This window comes from Boleophthalmus pectinirostris, unplaced genomic scaffold (genome assembly GCF_026225935.1).
Source record: "Boleophthalmus pectinirostris isolate CB_2022bp ecotype Guang Dong unplaced genomic scaffold, ASM2622593v1 HiC_scaffold_22, whole genome shotgun sequence".
Classification (NCBI taxonomy): Eukaryota; Metazoa; Chordata; class Actinopteri; order Gobiiformes; family Gobiidae; genus Boleophthalmus; species Boleophthalmus pectinirostris.
In genome coordinates, this window is record NW_026571190.1 from 8836865 (window position 1) to 8861918 (window position 25054).

General features: G+C 38.1%; 1 protein-coding gene across 1 annotated transcript in view; it reads left to right on the plus strand.

Annotated features, from left to right (window-relative positions):
* The window catches only part of LOC129410308 (unconventional myosin-XV-like), a 96975-nt gene that overhangs the window by 60374 nt on the left and 11547 nt on the right, over positions 1 to 25054 (plus strand). Inside the window, 25 exon segments of the mRNA XM_055158024.1 lie at positions 381 to 445; positions 1974 to 2318; positions 4751 to 4826; positions 5773 to 5862; positions 5959 to 6019; positions 6256 to 6349; positions 7056 to 7209; positions 7711 to 7826; positions 8561 to 8620; positions 8770 to 8845; positions 10229 to 10344; positions 11051 to 11169; positions 13204 to 13345; positions 13942 to 14053; positions 14304 to 14378; positions 14993 to 15198; positions 16914 to 17032; positions 17124 to 17184; positions 17856 to 17928; positions 18922 to 18995; positions 20306 to 20388; positions 20514 to 20644; positions 23141 to 23235; positions 23732 to 23809; positions 24772 to 24868. Of these exon segments, the coding sequence (XP_055013999.1) occupies positions 381 to 445; positions 1974 to 2318; positions 4751 to 4826; positions 5773 to 5862; positions 5959 to 6019; positions 6256 to 6349; positions 7056 to 7209; positions 7711 to 7826; positions 8561 to 8620; positions 8770 to 8845; positions 10229 to 10344; positions 11051 to 11169; positions 13204 to 13345; positions 13942 to 14053; positions 14304 to 14378; positions 14993 to 15198; positions 16914 to 17032; positions 17124 to 17184; positions 17856 to 17928; positions 18922 to 18995; positions 20306 to 20388; positions 20514 to 20644; positions 23141 to 23235; positions 23732 to 23809; positions 24772 to 24868 (2718 nt within the window).

Genomic DNA, 25054 nt, shown 5'->3' on the forward strand with positions numbered 1-25054 from the left:
CCACATTTTGTTTTTTTTCTGTTGCAATATAATTTTATAGTGTTGAGATTAATGGAAAAAAAAAAGATTTATTGACAGCATGATAAATCAACTTTGAATCTTTTTTCTTACTATTTAATACAGTATCATGTGACCAACTTTATGAAATGAATGAAACCAAATGATAAATTAAAATTAGCTTGACCTAATGTAGCGTTTACGTTATATTTTCTTCAGCAGAAAGATTTAATTTAAATGACGTATTTTTGCTTCTGAAAATAATGATTATTGATTAAACTAATAATCTTGTCATCCCAAAGCTCAAAGTGATATTGTAAATTGAAGTCCTGGTTGCTTGTGTAGATTTTGACAGTGTGTCTGACTGTGTTTGTGCCCTGCAGATGCCCAGCAGGCTGTTCTGGCCCAGCAGCAGCAGACCATCGCCAACCAGCAGGCCGTCATCATGGTACCTGTCCATCTGGAGCTCCTGCTGTGTCTGTGTCTCTCACTCTGTTCTGACCCTGCATGCAAAACAGCACTGGCTCACTCTTGGAACATTTACAAACATCCAATTTTTGTCTGATAAGCTGGCCAGGGAGTTCAGAGTAGGGGACAAAGGCGAAACTAGACTTGATAGACTTGCTGCAATGGCCTCTAGGGAAAATATTAAAAAGCAAAAATGAAAGCAACATTAGTTAACAGTGTAACTTTTCTAGAAGCTTTAAACTTGCTATACCAATCTCATGACTTAAAGGCATATTGCGTAACATTTCTGTTGGAGGGTCTGCCACCTGCTTGTTTCTATGGATATTTCATTGTTCTGCCTGGAATGTTTCACAGTATGACATTAAACAGCTCTAATTTACATTTCTTCAGTTACCAGTGGTTTTATAGCTCAAAAATATCTAGAAAAACAGGAATTCTGATTGTGAGCGAGGTCGCCGCTCCTCAGATCTGCCCTGTAACTTGGTCTGGTTTGGTCTCCGTGAAGATAGAAAGGTTTAATACCATACTATGAAACATTCCAGACAAAGCAGTAACATTTCCTTGGAGAAAAGCATTTGATAGATAAGATAAGACCCTCCACCAGAGAAGTTAAACAATGCACCTTTCAGTTTACAACAATCAGGTCTTTAGTATTGAATAATGGTGCTACTTTCTGAGGCTTTTTTGAACAAATAATTGAACTTTTGTTTCAAATGAATAAGCTTAGTAATTACAGAGATATTAACCATAAAACGGGTCAAAAACAAACAGCAAATTCCACCACAGAATTCTTACCTTAGACTTAGACTTAGACAAACTTTACTGATCCACAAGGGAAATTATTTGGACACAGCAGCTCACACAACACAATATATTATAATAAGAGAAGAGAAATGGTAATAATAAATTCTAAATATAGCTCTAGCTCCATTTTAAATTACAGGGACTATACATTATTGTGATTTCACATGAGCCTACATATTAAAAATAGTTTCATATCCACTTTAAATGTATTGAAAAACCTTTACACAGCCCATATTATGCTATTTTGTGATTTATGTTCTAATGTTGTTTCCTCATCACAAACAGACCTGGGCTTGTGTTTTGTTTCATTCATGTTTAACATACAAATGTTGCATATTTAGACTGAGTTCTTCTCTCAAACAGAAAACACTCTGTAATACTCTGCAGGTAATACAGGAATTACTCTGTGTTTTTAAACTCCATATGCCTTCACTAGAGTCATTTGGATAATTTCAGCCATAGACCTGCTAATATCTACTAAGCAAAATGTAAAAAAAAAAAAAAGCTGTTAACTTAACACTACAGGGCATCACATACAGGGCATTTTGAGCTTTGGAGATTGGCTGATCAAACATGTGTGAGTGAAACAAAACTCAACTCCAGGTTTGTTTTTGAAAAGCTAACAACATGACTTAAAGCTCACAAGAGTCTTTTATATGTAAGACAGGAGCTTTAAGCCGTCTCCCTGCCTTTTCTTTTCCCAGGCGCAGCAGGTGACCATGAACGCGATGGCCATGGTCAGCCCCGTGTCCAGCCCCCCGACCTCCCCTATCACCAGCCCCCCCAGCAGCCCCCTGCCCCACCACCCCGCCAGCCCCTACGCAGGCATCCCCCCGAGCCCGTACGCCAACATACCCCCCAGCCCCTACGCCAACTTCACCCCCTCTCCGTACGAACCCGCCGACCTCCCCACCAGCCCCTACGCACCCGCCCAGGCCCAGGCATACCCCTCTGCTGTTGCTTCTGTGCCCCAGGGAGGAGCCAAGGGTCAGGCCATGCCCACAACCAGCCAACCAGCGCAGCCCAAAGTCAACGGGGCGTCCAGTGAGGTTAGTTATGTCCAGTGGTGGAAGAGGCACTTAATTTTGTAACTTAAAGATGCACTATGTAACTTTTTGGTTTGGGATTGTCATCTGCTTGTTTCTTACAGATGTCTCTGCCTGGAATGTTCCACAGTATTTAAGACATTAAGTAGCTCTACCTTACTTTTATTCAGTCACAGGTGGTTTTATAGCTCAAAAATACTTAGAAAAACCGGCATTCTGACTGTGAGTGGGGTCGCCTCTCCACAGATCTGACCTGTAACTTGGCCTGGTTTGGTCTCCATAAAGATAGAAAGGTTTAATGCCATACTGTGATGTATTCCAGACAAAGCAATAATATCTCCATGGAGAAAAGCATTTGAGAAAAGTTACACAATGCTCCTTCAAGTAAAAGTACAGACACTGGAGCAAAAATATACTCAAGTAAAAGTATCATTAAAAAAAAAATTGACCTAAATAAAAGTATTAACATATCTGTTTAAAAATGTACTTAAAGAGTAACAAGTAAAAGTATTTTGTGCAGATATTAGGGTTTAATAAATCCTAGCTGTTATTACTTGTTTGTCCTGTTGAAAAAATGTAGTGGAGTAGAAAGTACACTTACTTGCTTTCAGATGTAGTGAAGGAAAAGTAAAAAGTATCCACTAGGGATGGGCATGATTAATCGATTAATCGATAATTGATCATTAAGAATTTCATCGATTACGTTAATTTTAATCGACAAACCGAATGTAGGTTGCTGTGCGTAGTGTGACCAAACAGGGGTCTGTACATGTGTCTCTCTGCACTCAGAAGGAGCGAGACACAAACATTCGGTCAGTCTGCAACGTACCGAAGCACAAATGCGTATTTAACGATGACTTGTACAAGAAATTCCACGCTTTCCGAGGCGTTCGGGACAAGTGTGAGACCATGTGCACAGTGTATACAAAGCAGCACATATGTTTCGGTGTCCAGTGGGAAAAAGCTTTACCAGGTGAGAGTCGCGCAATGTCGATGACGAGTCCCCACCTCCCACCCCCCGTATGGTGTCCTGGTTTTGACAAACGCAAATATGGTCACACTAACCTGTATTCCACTGAGTCATGTCTTTTAATCCAGCAGAAATTGGCCGCATCAGCGACACAAGAGCTGTATTTTTATCTCCGCTTAGTTTATGCAAATTAGCGATGCGGTTTTAAGTTTTGTTTCTGTGAGAGTTGCGCAAAACTGAATTAAACACATTATAATGTCAAATGGATTGATGTGGCTCTAGAGTCGTTACGGTTTATATGTCGTAAAGTTGAATTTATTTATGCAGATTAGTAGTGCAGATAGTAATAATAATGATGATCATTTTAATATAAAAACGTTAATGATTAATCGATAATCGATCGTTAATTCTTCCGACGATCGATTAAGAAAATTTCATCGAATGCCCATCCCTAGTATCCACATTAAAACGTACTTTAGACTTTGCTATTTTTACTTTATTATGTTCCACCACTGGTTATGTCCAGTATTGTATGTTTTTCAAGCTATGAACTGTTGTAATAGTGAAATGTAGAAATGGTAGGTTACTGTATGTACGATGAAATTCATGTGATCTTATGTGTGTGTGTGCGTGTGTGTGTGTGTGCGTGTTTGTGTGTTGTGTGTGTGTGTGTGTGTTGTGTGTGTGTGTGTGTGTGTGTGTGTGTGTGTGTGTGTGTGTGTGTGTGAGTGAGTCAGAGAGTGGACAGTGTGAATGGCTCTTATTGTTCACTGAATGTAATTGCATTGGAAATCAGAGACTGCGTGATGGGAGCCAGCTATTTCGCTATAATCTGGTGTGAACATCTTTGTTTGTGTAACTTTGGAGTTGGAGGGCACATCAAATGCTTTTTTACATAGAGATGTTATTGCTTTGTCTGGAAGGTTTCATAATTCATTTCATTTCATTTCAGTTTATTTATTTCGGTCACAGGTATATTTTGACATTAATTCATAAACAGTCATATTTAACATATACAGACCGAAAAGGTGCAGGCTGAAGCTTAAGCTTATTATGCCTACCCTTTAATATGACAGTAACCTTTCTATATTCATGAAGATCAAATCAGACCAAGTGACACATTCAACTGGTAGAGAGGCAGCACTGCTCTAAGTCAGAATGCCTACTTTTCTACGTATATTTGAGCTATAAAATCACCTGTAATTGTGAATGAATGTAAGGTAAAACAGGTTAATTTCATACTGTGAAATATTTCATGCAGAGCAATGACACATATCCATAGAAGCAGGTGATGGATGCCCAAACAAAAGTTACATAGTGTACCTTCAGTGTCTCTGTACATTGTCCCTTCAAATAAAGACTAAACAAAATTAACCAAACATGTTGATTTTGGTGCTTGTCAATAATCATAATGAATCTTTTTTAATGTATTTTTCTAATGAGTCTTTTGCCTTCCCGTCCACAGTCAGGTAAAGACAGTGTTCAGAGGAGAAAGGCCCCAGCCGCCCCCATAGACAACGACAAACCTGCCAAGAAGCATGGTGAGACAGACACATCCACTGCAAACACTATAACCTATGACCTTTGTTTTTCAGTAGGTCTGGTTTCAGAAGTCAAGTCATTCTAATCATTTGTTAAAAAATAAATAAAAATAATATAAATAAGTAACTCACCTGTGGTTTAAACACTTGCACATGTGTAGTTGTAACCATATTGGCCATATTGTGTAGTTGTTTCCATATTGGCAATGTGGGTTCCATTTTCAGAGTGTTGTGCTGTGTTTTGACGTCTATTAAATGAGCTATGTCTTCATACAGTCCGTTCCAGTTGTTCTGAGTTCATAAATGCTGTACAAAGAGCTCAGATCTGTGCTGTGATTGGCTGTCTGCAAGCAACATACAGCTAACCTGTGATAGTAAATAAACTGTCAGAAAACCATGTATAATTACTTAGGTTTATTTTAAAGTCTGCCAGAAATGTCCCAAAAGTGATCCAAAACCGGTAAACACGAGCTTACATTACATCTTCAGTGCAGTGCCCTTTAGTGCGTCTGTAGGAGCACAGCACCATCTGGCGGACAAATGCATGTACTGCATCTTTTCACGTAATCCTAAAATGGTTTCTCTCATTGGTTACGTTTAAATACAGATCGATTTCAGTGGGAATGTAAGGTTTTTTTGGTTAGCATTAATAAACAAGATCTAAACTCTCTCTCCATTTTACACTGAAGCTGTTTTGTCCAATAAAGTCTTTGGGCCACAAAATCTAAAACTGCTAAGTTACAAATTAATCTTTGTGTCCTGATTATTATTCATCCCATAGCGGATGAGCCACTTCTTTACTTAATAGGTCTATGGGAAGAATAAATGGGAAGAATGGGAGAAATTATATGAAACAATAATCAAGGTTCTATTGCTGTGTAAATCTAAACCAATCAAAGCGCCATGTTCAAACTCTGAGGAGGCTTCTGTGCTCTGTGCATTTCAGCTCCTGTGGTTACATCTCCTCCATCTCCTACTGGAGAAGTGGTGAAGTACTCCTCAACAGATCACCTTGTGCCCAGTAATGATGTCCAAGGTTTGTGTTAATAACTTTATTATTTTTGTAAAGTTGGTTTCAAAACATGCAATACAGTATTGTCTGTACAAAATACATGTATTTTATATTTTTAAGAAATCATCAGAAGATACAACTCCCCCCCTCCTCCCCCTGAGCCCCTGCCTCCTGGGAAGAGGTGAGTGAAGAGCAACAAAACAGCATGTAGGCTAAATAAAATGACTCAGTAGAGTAAAATGTAGAATATGTATAACATTAGTTCAAATTACTTCAATCAGAATACATACTGTATATTATTAGAGACCTTAAAATTTCCTACCAACTCAACTCAGTTATTCTACATGGATTATTTCCTACTGTAAAGTATTCTGAAGTGTAAAATTGAAAAAAGTCTTACAATTTTGCTTTTAACAGGAGACCAGAAGGCAAGTTTATGAAGAAACAGACTGCTCGAGATGAAGCTCTGCAGATCCTGAAACCACAGATGGACAACCCTCCAGCTCCAACTGTACACACACACTTTTACTACTAAACATTATTAGTACTGAATACTCAAATAAGTGTTAAAGGACCTATATTATGCTCATTTCTGATCTATGTTATAATGTATTCTCACTATAAACATCTATACATCTAGGCAGCTGTGGCTACAATAGTTTCTTACCACCACTTACCAAGTGTGGAGTAAACGAATAATACACTGTGAAGATCTTGGAGTGTCTTGAAAGGCACTATATAAATCCAATGATAAATTAATTAATTGACAATTAATTAATTAATTAACCTACCTGAGTTGTGTTTTGTTTCATTCACACAAACCCTGCATATTTAGGCTGAGTTCTCTCTGTTCTACCTTGTGATGTGATGTTTGAATACAGGAAGTGCTCCACTGTGATTTCAAAGACACCTTCACTAGAATCATTTGGATAATTTCAGCCCTGGCCCTTTTACTGAACAAATGGTAAAAGGTAGTTGTTAACTTGAAAGCTACTGCTTTAATCTTAAGGTGGAACAGAGCATTTGGAGATATAGACAGACTATAATAAAAGGTTGCTCAAACAACAACTCCAGATTTATTTTTAAGGAGGTAAGAATATTCTAACATGGCTTATAGCTCTTGAGAGTTCATTTAGCATAATATAGGACCTTTTAAAAAAAAGTAACTGTTCATTGTAACACCCTTTGTGTGTTGTTTTTCTTTTTAATGTTTTCAGCCCAAGCCTCGTCCTGTGGCCCCTGCACTGGCCCCCACCCCTGTGGTCCCTCCTCCACCCTCCCCAGCACGAGTTCCTGTGCAGGATGTGGCCCCTCAGCCCATCAAGAGCAAAGCCAGAGCCAGAGAGCGCCCTCTGCCTCCGCCTCCGCCAAGTATGTCCTCACAGGCAGTCTCATTTGCTTCTTTTCTTTTGGGCCTGTTTGCTTGGAACGGGTCTGTTTAGTTGAGTTGCGTTTCCGTGCCGTGCATGGCTCTGGGTCCAGGGAAAGGACACTGCTCTGTGAGACACTGGCGTTACCAGAAATCACGTTCAGTTCATAAACAGAAATCACGTTCACTTAATAAATAAAATCAAAATTGTATCTTAATTATACTTGTAATTATAACACTGATCTCAGCATTTCACAAAAAGTCATTTAGTAAGTCCGTATTTGAAAATATAAATATAAATATAAAATATAAAAATAATACTGTATTAATTTTATTCATTATTGCCTCCCCCTGCTCTGGCCTAAGTGCCCCACACTGGTATCGAGAGCTCTTTCATGCCCGCATCACTAGTGTGTAACATTGTTTATGGCTGATGAAACTGAAGTCCTCTGTATATTTGCTTCCTCGTATATAATTTCTCTTAATTAAATACTGTGTTGCAGTTTCCCGAGATCTCCCCATAGAGACAGAGTCCATCCAGACGCAGCTCCACCAGGCTCCCAATGAGGAGCACTACACCTACACCAACGTACCCTGGAGGCTCTACCTGCGGAAGGAGGTGTGGCTACATCCTTTTGATCTCAAGTAATATCATTTGGAAGTAACAGTTAATTCAGTATTTTTGGCTAATCTAAACACTAAAAGTAAGTTGAAAATGTCAAAAAATATCTTATTTTCACATTATTCATGATATATCTAGACTTACATTATAACCAATTGGTCTTTGAAATAATTTATTTAGATTTGTAAAATTAGACAGTCAAGATAATATTCTCAGGAATGGTTTAATGCTTCAAAATTTAAAGTTTTAATACAACTTTCAAATCATTGCACAAATATCAGTATGTGATGATTAATCTGATCTTTGACGTTACTATCATCTGATACGGTGATGTTATGAATATACTTTTAGTAATGTTGTCACAATACTAAAAGTTCAAACTTGATTTCGGATACCACGATGATAGTGAAAACTCTCTTTATTTAAACAATAAAATGTGATTTTCAACATGAAATCATAATACGTTCTTTTGTATTACCGTGTGTTCTTATCTAGGTTCCATAGTCATCCATGACCGTATATTAGTCTTCTTTAGTAAACTGTTACAGGAAAGATTCATTTCTGTCCTGTGAATGCAACTTCTTTAGTATCAATACCTGCTCAAAAGACTATCTAGTTTGGATAATAGTTTTAGTATCAATTAGTATCTGATTTTTGATATTTTTGACAACCCTTAAATATAGTACAGGTTTTGGCCTTTCAACAGTATTTACACTCCACTGTCATTTCAGGTATTTTATCCCAAGGACAGCTTCAACAACCCTTTGGTGTTGGATCTCATCTTCAAACAGGTACGATTACAAAGCCTTTTCAAAAAACAGTTACGACCAGCGCACTAATATATATTTTAGGAGTGCATTTCTTGTGTGATTATGAGATCATAGCCCACATAAGCAGCAGGATCCTTCTCTCCCTCACCCTGTGCTCCTTTGTGCTGCAGATTGTGAATGACACGCTGTCAGAGGCATGCGTCCGGATCACGAGGGATGAAAGGCAGAGGATGAAGGCTCTGTTCGGTAGGCTGTCTCCTCCCCTCTCCTCCGATCTGCCTCTGTACAAACATGTGTCTTTGTGAGCTACTGCGGTTGTCAATACGTTTATGGGACGAGTAGGGATGTAACAATATCAAAAATCCCACGATATGATGTTTTCACAATGTGCATCTCACGGTTCAGTACATATTGAGATATTTTGTGGAGGCTTACAAAATTGTGAATATGCAATTTTTTCCTTTTAAAAGCCTTGAAAAAGCCTTGAAAGGCCTTTGGTGCTGTTATAATATGAAGAATTACGATTTACAAGTGCTTAATAACAGCTAATTCTTCATGTAGTCTGCACTGAAAACACCAAAGGATCATGGTCTATGTAGTGCCCTTTGTTTTTTAAGATAGTGATGCATCATGGCAAGACAAGGCAAGTTTATTTGTATAGCATAATTTATACACAAAGTAATTTAAAGTGCTTTACAAATTAAGACGTTGAAATCACAAAGAAAGATATAAAAAACTCATAACTATTGAATTTGATATATTGTGATGACCCACGATATTATTGTGAGACTTTTTGACGATACAGTATCACAATATTTCAGTTATTGTTACATCCTTAGTGAAGAGACAGGTGAACTATATGCTGAAATAAAATTATATCATATTTTTTTCCCTTTAGATCACTGTTTGGTCTTGTTTTGATTTGCTCCTGGTTTGACCTTAGCTTAGTTTTTTTTGTACACATAGACTGTATAAAGAAGTGGACTAAGGAAGTGTGGCGTCACCCATAGTGTTCAGCTCCACTCAAATGAAGCTCTTTAGGGCTAGCGGTTATAGGGGCAAATTTGGGCCATATTTTGATTTACAGACAAAACAGCAAAATAAAAACACCAGGATCATGTTTAATACCAATTTCGTGTATAGTTTTCCTGGCCAGCCAATATCGCACAGTTTTACATTACTCCACACTTTAACATTACGGTAGGCTTTTACATTTACGCTTTTACATTACTTTGTGATGTGAAACTGTATCCTGTCTGATTGACAGACGGAATATCAAATCAGACAGACACTGCATCTTAAAAGTAAATCCCTGTGGTCGATTCAAGAAATTGTTGCTCAACTACAACTATGTCCGCCTGAGACTAAAAAGGGGGCGTGACAAATGCTCTCAAAATTATTCCATTTCTCTGTATATCTCTATATTTCTCTATGTTTCATGCAAAAACTACTATTTACACAGGAATAAGTACTAGGAAACAATGCATCTATATGAAGACTATATTAGGGTTAGTTACTACTTAGGGTTTAGGTTCGGCAAGGTAAGGTTAGGCTCATTCTCCAGGAAATGAATACGAGTCAATGTAATGCCCAAGAATCATGAAAAACCATTGTGTGTGTGTGTAACAGCCAAGCACAACGTGGAGCAGAACATGGACCCAGTGGATGAGAGCGTGAAGAAGATCATTGTCAATGCCGCCCGAGAAACCTGGGAGATCTACTTCTCCAGACTCTTCCCTGCATCGGTGAGACTCTCCCATCCACAGCCTCAAATGGCCTCTTCCACACATTCTAACTTTATGGCGGGAATTATTACCCCTCTCTGTCATATCATTAAAATCACTTTTATTTTAGTTTGAAAGGTCCAATATTGCACAGAATTTACTCTTGTGAACTTTAAGTCAGTTAGAATGTGGTTACCTGCTCAAAAACAGACCTGGAGTTGGGTTTTGTTTCATTCACACATGTTTGAACAATCCTTAGTATTAGTCTGCCTGCATCTCCAAAGCTCAAAATGCTCTGTCATGAAGTGGTAGTTTTCAAGTTAACAGCTAATTTTACCTTTAGTTCCATAGAGATGGTCAATTCTAGAGCTGAAATTACCCAGATGATTCTAGTGAAGGTGTATGGAGTTTAAAAAACTAATTGGGGCACATCCTGTTTTACGACATGACATCACAAAGAGAAAAGAGCTCAGTGTAAATATGCAGGGTTTGTGCGTTGTGAATGAAACAAAAGACAACTCCAGGTATGTTTGTGATGAAGAAACAACATTATAACATAGATCAGAAAATAGCCTAATAGCCTTTAAACTCCTTGAGTGATTTGATTGAGCGTATCTAATGAAAAACTGATCTGAATGAAACAAAATTACAGCTCCAGATGTATTTTCAGGAAGGAATAATTTTGAAATGATTTAAAGCTCATATTGACTTTTTTGTGCACGTGTAGGGCAGTGTGGGCACGGGGGTCCAGGTGCTGTCTGTGTCTCACAGTGGGATCAAACTGCTGAAGACGGTGAAGAGCAGCGCCGCCGCTCCGGACTACTTCAGAGTGCTCCGACCATACACGTAAGGACAATACACTAATAAGGATCTAAATCATTGTAAAAGTGTATAAAGTGTTTCCCATTCATACAGGATACTACATTATACCTCCATTATAGTCAAATTTTAGTGGTCTTATGCTTGTTCTGATACAGCTATCCAGGCTATTCAGCTATCCATTAAGCTATTCAGGAAATTTCTGTCCTGTGAGTGTAACTTTTTTACTATTGATATCTGCTCAAATGAGTATCAAGTAACGATACCAATTTTAGTATCTGATTTTCAATACTTTTGACAACGCTGAAGTGAACGTTCTATTTGTGAAAAGCAGTCACAGGTTTGCCTTTTTATTATTCACTATTTTAACAGTTGTTGTTGTAAGAAAAAAGTGTGTCTTTGTTATGTTATTTTGTAATTAAAACTACAACATAGATGGATAGAAAGAGAGAGAAATGGTTGAGCCAAACTTACCAGACAACTCATTCTCCAAGAGGCTCCTGCAGTTCCTCTCAAACAGTGAGAAATACAGGACTACATTCATGACATTCACAACTGTACAACTACTTACCTTTATGTAACAGATAATACTCCCTACAACTGCACAACTACTTACCTTTATGTAACAGATAATACTCCCTAGAACTGTACAACAACTCACCCTTATGAAACAGATACACAAAATAATGTTGTGGGTTTTTTTAGTCTCATATTTGTTTCCTCCCAATGTTTTATTTGAGTCTAACCCATGAAAAGATATTCCATGTAAAATATGTAATGTAATGTAAAATATCAGCCTGATTGGTTAATATTTAGAGGTAGCTCACGAACACTGAAGTTTTGCTTCGGAGTCATCATTTAGCATTCATAGTGTTAGGTGAGCAAACACTATTAAATGAGGACAAATTCTTATAAAAGATAAATACAGTGTATTTAAATTATTTTAATCATACAAAATAAGCTTTGATTTGTATAATTGCATTATGCTTTTATTGCTGTTTTTCTCCAGTGACTTCCACTCAGAGACCAGTGAAAGAATCTTTTTAATCCCATGATCCTTTCTGATTGTTGGGATTCTGCCCTTCTGCCAGAAGTTTATGATTTCTTCCCAAATTATGCCAGCACTTGTCTTAGTCTCTTATCAGCAGTAGCTCAGTTAGTAGAGCATTTGTCCACTGACCTGAAGGTTGGCGGTTTGAATCCTGTTCTCGACATAAACATCATTGGTTGAGAGGTCAGATCCACTGACCCACAGGTTAGCTGGTGTAATTCCAGCTCCCACAGATGAATGCTGTCATTGCATTGTTGGGCAAGACACTTAACCCACCTCACCCCTAGTGTCTGTGCAGGTAGACTCAGTTAAGACCTTGGGAGGTAAACTATCAGGAACATTGATTTTTTTGGACCACCCTACTGTACAACAACTCACCCTTATGTAACAGATCACCCTATTTCTATTACCATGTTTCTTTTTTTTAACTTGACTTATACATATACATTTATATAATTATGCTTTATTTGACACCAGTCTCTTGCTATTTTTGCTAATTATTAAGAATTTATTATTATCATGTGTATTTTTGTTGTTATATTATATTGTGATGTGTGAGCTACTGTGTCCAAATAATTTCCCTTGTGGATCAATAAAGTATTAGATCAGGGGTGGGCAATTATTTTTTCCATGGGGCCACATGAGAAACAGAAAATATTGTGGAGGGCCGGGCCAAAATGCTTAACTCGTGTGCCTAACATTAATTGTATTTCTTTATAAACAGCAGTAAATAGCATTGTTTTGATAAACTGGTAAGACTGGTAGGAGTTTATGTAAAGAGAGGTGAAATGAAAAAGTGAGGTTGCCTTACAAAAAATGTCCTAAAAAACACTTCTAAAATAAAAGCAATGCAGCTTTAGTTCATGTATGAGGTAAAATTATAAAATATGTTTATTTTGTAATTCCAAATTATCTTAAACTGGCCAGTCAGAGTCAACCAAAGGGCCGAATGTGGCCCGGGAGCTGTACAATGCCCAGGTCTGAATTAGATCATGTGATTTCTCCCACAGTTATGCGGACATTCTGTTTGTGACCATCCCATCTGAAAACAAGCTGGAGTTTAATCTGACCAATGAGAAGCTGATCCTGTTCTCAGCCAAAGCCCCACAGGTCAAACACCTCATCGACTCATTCATCAGCGAAATTAAAAAGGTACGCCACTCACACTCATCATCAGCAACCTGTTTTACAAGTCCAATATATGATGGAAAGAATAAGACTTTTGTCAAATTCTTCTGAACACTAAAGCTGCATTGTGTAACTTTTCTGGTGGAGAGTCCGTCAAATACTTTTCTTCATAGAGATGTTATTTCTTTGTCTGGAATATTTCACAGTGTGATATTAAACCTCTCTATCTTCATGGAGACTAAACCAGACCAAGTTACAGGCCAGATCGGTGGAGAGGCGGCCCCACTCGCTGTCAGAATGCCTATTTTTCTAGGCATTTTTGAGCTATAAAACCATTTGTAATTGAATAAATGTAAGGTAGAACTGTTTAATCCCATACTGTGGAACATTCTAGGCAGAGCAATGACATCTCCATAGAAACATGCAGATGAAGGACCCTCCATTAGCAAAGTTACACAATGCCCCTTTAAGAAAAGTTATCGTCTCTCCTGTACTGTATTGTCACTTACTTAATTCTCAATCAAATTTCACATATATCTCAAACCTCAAAACATATTCATACAATTCATTACAACTTAATTTCTCCAATGGTTGGCATAAACCTTCATTTCCTCTTTCAGAATTCCGACTATGTGATTGCCGAGCGTAACTTTGTGTCCGATGATCATGCCATGTTAAACTTCCACAAAGGAGACGTAATCCGGCTGCAGGTTATGGATGGACTGGACAAGGGTTAGTGGTTCAAATATATGCAACTCAGTGAACAAGGCTGCTCTTCTGGCTTTTTATTTTGCTATTTTTTCCAAATTAATTCCTTTTCCTAATATTGACTTTGGCTCCAAATCTAAAAAAAAACAATAACTGCTAGCCTCTGTGAGCATCATTTGATTGTGCCTGAAAACTTTGGGTAACTTTATACAGTCTATATTCTAAACCTCTGTGGATGTATGGATCTTTATCATTGTTGTGGTTGTGTCCATAGGCTACATTTATGGCTGTGTGGTGAGGAAGAAGGTGGTGTTTTTGGAGGACCTAAAGAGAGACACTCCAGACTTTGGTAAGAATTAATTAATAATAATATTTCATATAACCAGAGGTGGGTAAAGTAGCCAAAAATTATACTCAAATAAGATCACTTTTACTAGAAGTACAAAGTCCAAGAAATTACTGAAGTAAGATTTAAAAAGTATTTGGGAAAACTACTACTCAAGTCAGAAACACTTGGAGAGTAGCTGTCAGGACGAAACATCTGAATCATACATTGTGACATTGTGTAGACTTCTACTCAATTAAGAGTCCTTTTACACTGTCAAATCTATTACTCAAGTAGGAGTAAAAGTATGCTGCTAGAAAAGTTTAATTTATTTAAAATGTTTCTAGTAAATGAAAGTTCAGCAATTCTAGGGCTGAAATTATCCAAATGATTCTAGTGAAGGTGTATGGATTTTAAAAACACAGCGGAGCACCTTCTGTATCACCACATGACATCACAAGGTGGAACAGAGTGCTTTCTGTTTGAATGAAGAACCAGCCTAAATATGCAGGGTTTGTGCGTTAAACATGTGTGAATGAAACACAACACAACTCCAGGTCTGTTCGTGATCAGGAAACAACATTAGAACTATGTACTATGGGCCCTTTAAGTAAGCCCTTCTCTCTGTATGTGCACAGGATGGAAGTTTGGTGCGGTGTTTGGGCGCTCCGGGGCCTTTCCCTCAGAGTGTGTTCACCCAGTAGCAGCCCCTGACTTCCTGTCTCTGCCTCTGGACCGTACGTCGGAGCCTCGAGGGGGCCCGGGGCAGGTGGCTGTGTCTTCTGCTGTGGCTGTGGCGGTCGCCTCCACCATGGCTGCCCATGAGATCGACCACACCATCGAGGTACGCGTGGCTAACTCTCTTTAAATGCTAGTTCACTATTTACGTTTTAATCTAATTCTTGTACTTCAAGAATGTTTCTAAGGATATGTCATTGCTCTGGAATGTTCCATAGTATGATCTTACATTTATACAGTTATCGATGGTTTTATTGCTCATATACCCAGAAAAACAGGCATTCTGGTTGCCTTTCTACAGATCTGATCTGTAACTTGGTCTGGTTTGGTCTCCATGAGGATAGAAAGGTGTAATACCATACTCTGAAACATTGTAGACAAAGCAATAACATCTCCACAGAGAAAAGCATGTGGCGGGTCCTCCACCAGAAAAGTTACACAATGCACCTTTGAGGAGTGGCTGTTCAAGTAACTGAGTTTCAATATTTGCTGCAAATATTGGTCCAATCAATCAATATAACACTCGATATATGGCTTACGATATGATATTATCACAGTACGGCAATACATGTGATAATCAATATATTGCGCATGATACTTTCAAGAACCAAATACATTTTAACAACAGTATTTCTTTGTTAAACCACAAGTCGATATGGAATAAACCAGTTGTAATCATTAAAACAGTGTATATGCTGAATGTACTGCCTGAACAAGTTTTCTCTTTTGATATTTTAGCACATCCCTAATATAAGCTATGTATAGTTATTTTGAAGGTGCACTATTTTATTTTGGTGGAGGGGCTGGAACCTTTTTGTCTGCATAGAGATGTTGTTGTTGCCTTACATTATCTTACCACCAGGCCATGTATTCTTTAGCAGTCTAAACACATGTAACTGAAGAAATGCAAATTGGCTGTTTAATCCATTACAGTGAAACAGTCCAGGCAAAGTAATAACATAGTGTGCCTGGCTGATTGATGTCAGAAGCAGGTGGTAAACTCTCCACCACAAAAGTTACATAGCACACCTTTACCAAAAAGAGTTTGTTTAGCCTTCTACCATATTGTAAAATTGTTCCCTCATCAAAAACATGCCTGAAGAGGTTTTATATATAATCCATGTATGTTTCAGTAATTTAGCGATCTCTCCTGGGCCCTATTTGACCCTCTTCCTTATGGTTAGCCGTAAGATTCTGTACAATGCTCCGCCCACAAGCCAACATCACCCATGGTCCCACAGGACTATTCTACATAAATACAAAAAAACATGATATAAAACTGTACACAACAACTTGACAAATCCGATGCGATGTGCTGTAGTTTCATTAGTGTTATAATAGTGCTCTGAAGGGCGGTGACTTAGTGAGGAGAGCAAAGGGAAAGGGACACAGAACGTCAAAAACAAAAGTGAAATCTAGCTTGATTGATTGATTGATTGATTTCGGTCACAGGTATATTCTGACATTATTTCACAGACAGTCATATTTACGGTAACCTACACAGACCTAAAAGGTGTAGGGTGAAGCTTGAACTTATTATTCCTACCTTTTATTCCTTTATCAGAGCGTCATCTTGACGCCAGCAAGAGGAAACAAACAAATCAGTAACAGTACAAGTACTATAGCACAAACTAAGTATCATATTTCATGTATGTGTCTAGAGTTTAAACTTCTTTATAAAATGGTAGAGAATGGTGCACAATTACAAATATAGCATTTTCAAAACAATGAACGATAACATGGTGATCTAAATATGTTATGTGTTAACCCAGCAGTTAATACCCCATAGTGGTAAAATATCCCCACCTTGTTGTTTTTCAGAAAGTGTCTCCTGAAGGCTTTGCAGAGGGAGAGCTGGATGAGAGAATTCTACAGGACAGTAAATATGACATGCTGGAGTTTGCCAAGAAGTACTTCAGACAGCCCACCATGGAGAAGGGGTGCGCTACAAACATCTACTACAAATGATACTATTATGCAGTACATACCTAATAGTCATTCACTTTTGTAAAACTGTGTCACTGTTTTTAGGGACTCCCTAAAAGGCAAAGGCAAAAGCAGAGAGCTGACAGAAATGATTAAATTCTCCAAGGTGAGCTTAAGGTTGGACTAAACACCTAAATTCCACCCACAACCACATTTTAAACCAGGCTGTACTTGGGGGACTGAAGAACAGAGAAGAGGGGAGGAGGGGCAGGCCTGGAGGGACTAGGAACAGTGTTTTATTTATTACAAAATAACACAATATACAGTAAAATATTCATCATAATTTCAGTCATTGGCTTATAAATGAGGCATATAGCAATTAAAATATCGACAATACCAATGCATACAGCCTGACAGGTATACACACTTCAAACTCGGCCCCTGCAGCCAGTGATTAGGGCTGTGCTGTGTGATGTCATGCAGTACATGAAATTGCAGAGGCCACTGGAGGCAGCACAACTTAGATTTAGGCGTTTTGACCAGAAAACTGCAAATGTATCCAGTTTGAGCTAATATAACAAAAAACATGACAAGAACAGTAGATAATGCCACATACACAATTTAATGTTTAGTTCCAAATAGATCAGATCAGATCCTTGAAGATGCTCCTCTGTTTTTAAAATCCATATACCTTAACTATGCACACAAACAATTTCAGTGCGAACAGATATTGTTTTTAGCATTATAAACTTTCCTTTTACATAAAATGTGTTTTGTTGTGTATTTATATTAAAGATACATATTTGTGTCTTCTCTGTGCCTTTTCTCCTTCCACAGAATCCAGTGTCTGAGTCCCTGATTGAGTTCACAGACCCAGGCATGAACCGCGCCGCCACTGACCTGTTCCAGAGTACGTCCTCCTCCTCTGTCATCCCCACTGCACTAACTTATACTATACACATTTATTTGTTATAATGTAAATCAGTGCAAATAAGGTGCAGAATATATGTTATTTTTAAAGCTACCACTTGACAACAACACAAAAATGTAAATAGAGTAATAATGCAGGATTACTCAAACATGTGTAAATGCAACAAACCACTAAATTCTCCACAGTTGAGGAGGTAATAGCACTGCAACATTTTTAAAAGCTCAAATGTCGATTTTGCACCTTTAAATTTCAGTGGTATAACCAATTAGGCAAGATCAACATTTAGTAGTAGTATCATGGCTGAATTGACTCAATCAATCAACTTTCGTAAAATCTGAGACGTTCACTGAAACTATTCTGGATTTTTCTAAATGAGAACCTAAATTTGATTAGCACGGTATATTGTCTCATAGCAAAGACTGTTTTTTTGTTTGTTTTTTTTTGCAAATTTAGACTGAGTTCTTCTTTCAAACAGAAAACACCAATGTGATGTCATGTGGTCTGTGGTAACAGGAAGTGCTCCTTTATGTTTTTAAACTCCATACACCTTCACTAGAATCATTTGGAATCATTTTACAGTTTCAACCCTATTGCTTATCTCTACTGAATTAAAGGTATAAGGACCTGTTAACCTGAAAACTACCACTTGTTGACATCACAAGGTGGTACAGAGCATTTTGAGCTTTGGAGATGTAGACAGATTAATAATAAATGGTTATTCAAATGAAACAAAACACAACTCCAGGTTGTTTTTGAGGAGGTAACTACATTCTAACATGGTTTAAAGCTCATAAGAGTCAATTTTACTTAATATAATACCTTTAAATGCTTTTTATTTGCCTGCTTATTTCATGTTAATTGGTTTTATCATTCAGGAAGCTTCCTAAAATTGTTAAATGGAGGAATCTCACTATATCTCACATAGTAAAATGTATTTGTTAATTAAATGTTGTGTTTGTTTCAACTGTTCAGTGATCATGCGTTTCATGGGAGACTCTCCGTTAAGAGGCACCTCTGAGCAGGAGGTGGTCAGCACTTTTCTCAAGGTAAAGTCCCCACTTGTGTAAAGGTGACATTTTATTATATGTTGGGTCGTACTTTTACTCTCCGGAAAAAGTACATTATATCTTTAAATAAAGTTCTTTCAGATTATAGACAAATTTAGAAGGATGAGTGTGAAAATACTTTAAAGAGATATTATAACATAATAAGTAAGTTAATAAGTCTGTTTTAATACACTATTCACCTTCAGAGATCATTGATACTTTGCAGCTGATGTCATCAACTTTGCCTGGGTTGTGTGTTGCTAACTGGAGGCTCTGCTCTGTCTGAAGCTCTGTTACTCAGATTAGACTTTAATCTGCATTTTGTTTTAACAAAATCTGACCATGAAGAACTGATCTAGCTGGAACTACAACAAGTGAGCTGATTTGTGTTGTTAAACAAGTCTAACTCATAAAATTACTGTCAGCATGAGCCAACAGTTTTTCAGCTCATCTCTTTCACCTTTTTGTTGAATCTAACACCAAAACAGGACCATGAATGCTCGTTTTGATCACAGTCTTTAGATGCGTTCACTAATGTGTGCATTGTGCTACCATGGTAACTGATGAACATTTATTTATTTCGTTATTAGTTAGTTCTTACCACAGTAATAACTACTCTTTCTGGGATCTACATTACACAAAGAAACGAGAAACTTTAAAGTACATTACAAAACCATAAGTAATTTCACATATAGACATTCTGTTAGTAAAAATAAATATTAAGTTAGTTTTACATATAAACATTGTTGTCACATTCAGTTAGACTTAGGTTTAGACAAACTTTATTGATCCACAAGGGAGATTACTTGGACACAGGAGCTCACACATCACAATATATTATAATAGTAAAGACAAAAATTATAAATGGTATTCATAAATTCTAAATAAGTAGCAAAAATAGCAAGAGACAGGTGTCAAATATGGCATAATTATATAAATGTATGTGTACAACTACAAATAAAATAGGAAAATAGTAATAAAAGTAATAGAAGTAAGGGTGAGTTGTTGTACAGTTGTAGGGAGTATTATCTGTTACATTAAGGTGAGTTGTTGTACAGTTGTAGGGAGTATTATGTGTTACATTAGAGTTAGTTGTTGTACAGTTGTAGGGAGTATTATGTGTTACATTAGAGTTAGTTGTTGTACAGTTGTAGGGAGTATTATGTGTTACATTAGAGTTAGTTGTTGTACAGTTGTAGGGAGTATTATCTGTTCCATAAGGGTGAGTTGTTGTACAGTTGTAGGGAGTATTATCTGTGACATAAGCATATGCGTGACAGTTGTTCTGTGTTACCTCCATTTCCCCTCAGGTCATCGGAGAGTTCCCCCTGATGAGGGACGAGGCGTACTGTCAGCTCCTCAAACAGCTCACCTCCAACACCAGCTCAAAGCCGTGAGTCCACCGCACACACACACACACGCACACGCATGCACATGTACAAACACACACACATTATAACATAGATCAGAAAACAGTGTCATAACGTCCCTGTGGCTCACCCTAAACCTCACCCTCAGGGACAGCTGTAGCCGGGGCTGGAGACTGCTCTACATCCTCACTGCGTTCCACCGCTGCTCCGAGGTGCTCAAGCCCTTTGTCCTCAAGTACCTGCACCAGGCCTCACGCAGCGCCGGGGCTCAGTACCAGGGTAAAAAAAAAAAAAAACACACTCACACCTGCACTGTCACCACGGCAACCAGGGCACACGCAAAAAACACTGACCCAGGAGTGAGCTTGAAATGATAGATTATGTGATAGATGATTTTGAAGTGCACTATATTGCAGAATTCATTATGGACAATAAATGATAATATTGAAATTATCTGATGTCACAAGAGAAGATTTAAACCACAAAACGTTTCTATTTCTGCAATATTGTTAAAAACATGAGCTGCAACAAATAAACAGCAATAAAACACTTTAGGGCTTAGTTTGCTTGTGTAATAGAAGTTACTAATACAACAACTACAACTCAAAACTTATATCGTGTACACACAATAAATACTAACCCCAAAAAATACTGGTCTAGCTTTCATAGAAAACTAATCTAAAGGCCACAGAGTAGGGGTGTACAGTGGAAAAAAACAATATCTAGTTAAATTAAAAATATTTTACTTTTACTATTTAAAGGTTGTATGGAGGATTTTTTTTTGTTTCAAGTTGTCAATTGTTGTCAATGATAGCATTATAGAGGTGCAGTAGCCTTGTAATTATGATGACCAAAAAAAAAGAGAATAAAAATTCATCAACTCTGGACGTGGTGGGGCTAAACATTTGCCAATAGATAACGACACTGCCTCGTTATCTGTTAGCTGACAGGCTGTCAATCAATCTCCCTACGTTTCTAGCGTAACTGACTTGCCTGCGCGCCGCCGGTATGTGGTTTACGTACGCCTGTCACGCAGTTCACAGACGCAAGCCGCACAGACGCTGTTTACTCCACCAGCGCAACAGTTCTTAGCGGCTTTTTTTGACCTATATCTTCCTCGCAGTTAGCACAAAGTTTGTTGCAATGGCAGACAAGAATCTAGGAGCAGTTAGCCGCAAAAGAAAGTCCGTTTTTGAGGTCGCTGAAAGAAGAAGACAAGGGGAAAAGCAGGGAAGCCAAACTAAGGTGATTCTTGAAGATTCATTCCAGCGATGGCGCGACTGAAGCAGACGCAGGGTCTAAAGACTGACGCATTGGTCGCCAAATTACTCCTGGACAGGTCACTTCTGCTTATTATGAAAACGTACTTTATTTCCAAGAGCTAGTCAAACGTTTTTCAGGACACGAAAGCGATATCCTATGTCTGAAAACGTAATTTTCAAGGCAAAGAAAGAGTCCGCTTGCTGCTGCGTGTTGTAGCTAGTTCATTCGCACGGAATCTCCGCGCAACCTTCTCTGCACCCCTTTCCTGCTCCTGTCCCCGCTGCCCGTTCCGCTCTTCCCCCTGCTCCTCACTTCTCCGGGCACGGAATCTCCGCGCACCGCTCCCCTCTCCTCTCCCCTCTCCTCTCTCCTCTCCTCGCTCCCTGCTCCGCTCTTCTCCCTGCTCCTCACTTCTCGTCCGCGAACGAAATGTCCGCACACCCGCTCCCCCCGCTCCTCACTTCTCCACCTTGCCTAACCAACACTGTAGTTAGTTGTTTACAAGTCATGTGCAGCGCACCGGCTGTAAACAAACCTGTTTCTGGCGTAAAGAGGAGGTGGGAGGAGGCGTTTCTACGTAGGGAGCTGTAGGGGAGGGGGGGTGGTTTCACGCATGCGCAACATTTGAAAAAGGACAAACAGTCGCTGGATTTCTCGTTCCTTGGAAAATCCTCTATACAACCTTTAAGTAAGGTAGATACAAGTTGACAAGTAAAATCTACCAATGGAATAAGTGTGTTTTTCTTAATTTAAGCAGTATTAGATTTTGTTTCTTATTTTAAGTGCAAAAAGTTGTTGTTTTTTCTTATTTGAGATGTATTTTCATATTTTACAAAAAGTCTTGTTTTACGCAAACAATGATAAAACTTTCTTAATTCAAGTCAGCTTAACTTGGCTAGATTTTGTTTTTTGCAGTGCACAGATATCAGTATAATGTGATACTTCATTCTGGAATATACTAGTACTACAAGTATTGCCATATTGTGATATTATCTTGATATCAGTAACATGAGTCATGTATTGTGAATGGAATTGTTGGGAATTCGGTGAATCCCTGCTGGTGCCCTGTTGAGATGATATGACGGTACATCAAATGAACAGTCTTGCCTATATAAGCTATTTGTCAAAAAATATACACCTGCGTTTGTTGGAATTGATTTAATTAAGTTTTTTTTTTTATAAAGTTCACACTATATTAGTTTAATGGTGAATTATGTAACTTTTCAGTTGGGGGCCCATCACCTTCTTGTTTCTATGGATATGTCATTGTTCTGCTTGGAATGTTCCACAGTATGACCATAAACAGATCTGCCTTACATTCATTCCATTATAGGTGTTTTTTATTGCTTAAAAATACCAAGAAAATTGAAAGATTTAACAGCATATCCTTGGAGAAAAACAGACCGTCCACCAGAAGTTACACAATGCACTTTTAAGTTTATATCTGATGTTTCTGGGCACCTTGACTGAATTCATGCTTTAGTTTTATAATGACTGTGTCTTATGTTTTAGGTATTGCCAAAGCGTGTGAGCAGAACCTGAAGAAGACCTTTCAGTACGGAGGCCGGATAGTTCCACCCAACAGCATGGAGCTGACAGCAATGATGGTCAGAATATCCAGGAGTGGAATTACTTCTTTAATATGTGACATGGTACCTTAATAACAGCTCAGGCTAAATTTGCATCATGTAAGCTTCAAGTAGGTCTGGAATTTTGTTGAGGTGGGGTGGGGCGGTTATACATTACAATTATCAATGAAGTCAATATTTAAATACCGATACTATAGTTGGGTAGCATAGCCATTTTTTTGTAAATCGTACCATGAGATGCATATTGTGAAAATACCATATTGAGAGATTTGGATATCGTTACATCCCTAACTTCTGCCCTCCTCTCTGCACAGACATGTCCCCCGTATCACCCTGCACTTGACTAATTCTGACATAATCTTACACCATCTCAAATCACATTCCAAACTGAAAATGTGTGTGAATAATAAATCTCGTGTAGTCACAGTGCTGCTAATGAGCTTGTCTTGTGTAATAGCCTACTGGAGTTTCCACATCAATGACTCTCGTGTATCGTGTCTGTGTGTTCCTGCAGGCGGGACGCAGCTCCAAGCGCCAGCTGTTCCTTTTCCCCGGAGGAATCGAGCGCCACGTGAAGCTCAAGACCTGCTCTGTAAGTATCTGTGAGCTCTCAGGTCAAGGTCCTATATTACATAAGCTTGTGAGCTTTAAGCCATGTTAGAATGTTGTTACCTTGTCAAAAATATACCTATGTTGTGTTTTGTTTCATTCACACATGTTTGAGTAATCCGCCATTATTAGCCTGGTTACATTATCTCCAAAGCTCAAAATGCTCTGTTCCACCTTGTGATGTCATGAAGCGGTAGTTTTCAAATTACCAGCTACCTTTAGTTCAACAGAAATTCACAATTCCAGGGCTGAAATCATCCAACTGATTCTAGTAAAGCTGTATGGATTTTAAAAACACAGTGGATCACTTTCTGTATTAAAACATGACACAAGGTAGAAAAGTGTTTTCTGTTTGAGAGAAGAAGAAGAGAGAAGAGTTTAAATCTGCAGGGTTTGTGTAGTAAACACGTGTGAACACAAAACACAATTCCAGGTATGTTTGTAATGAAGAAACAACATTATAATGTAGATCAGAAAATAGCATAAAGTGGGCTCTTTAAAACCAAAAGCACAGGATCATTTCACAAACCTATATTAAAATTTTAGACTTAGACTTTTACAGACTTTATACAGAAACAATTTGGACACAGTAGCTAACAGCAGTGACAATATATTATAATGAGGGAAAAAATATAAATGATAATAATACATTTTAAATAAGTAGCAAAAATAGCAAGAGACTGGTGTCAAATAAGGCATCATTATATAAATGTATATGTACAAGTCAAGTAAAAAATAGAAATAATGTAATATAAATGCAGTATATCATAGTTATATACTAGAAAATGATGTTATTTTCAACACAGAAAAAAAAATGTCTTTAATTTTATGAGGTCTTATATTAATTCCATTTATCAATGCCTGTTCATGTGAGTATGTCAGTTTGCTACTAGGTTTTTGGTGTCCATGTTTTGACAACCTTAGTTACTTTGAATGTTTGTGCAGGTTGCTCTGGAGGTGATAGAGGAGCTCTGTTATGAGATGGGTCTACATCGACTGGAGGCCATGGAGGAATACGCTGTGTTTTTAGTCACTAACAGAGGTAATGGGGTCTAGTTAATGCCAGATTGATCATGTCTTGGAACACCATGTTGTATATTTGAATCTGATTGGTCATATTCAGTTGGGAGAAAAGCACAGACATTTTTCCCTGTCCACAAATGCACAGTGTGTTCCTTCTGCACCTTTTCACAAACCTCAGTGCTGCTCAGTCCTTGGTCCACCTGCT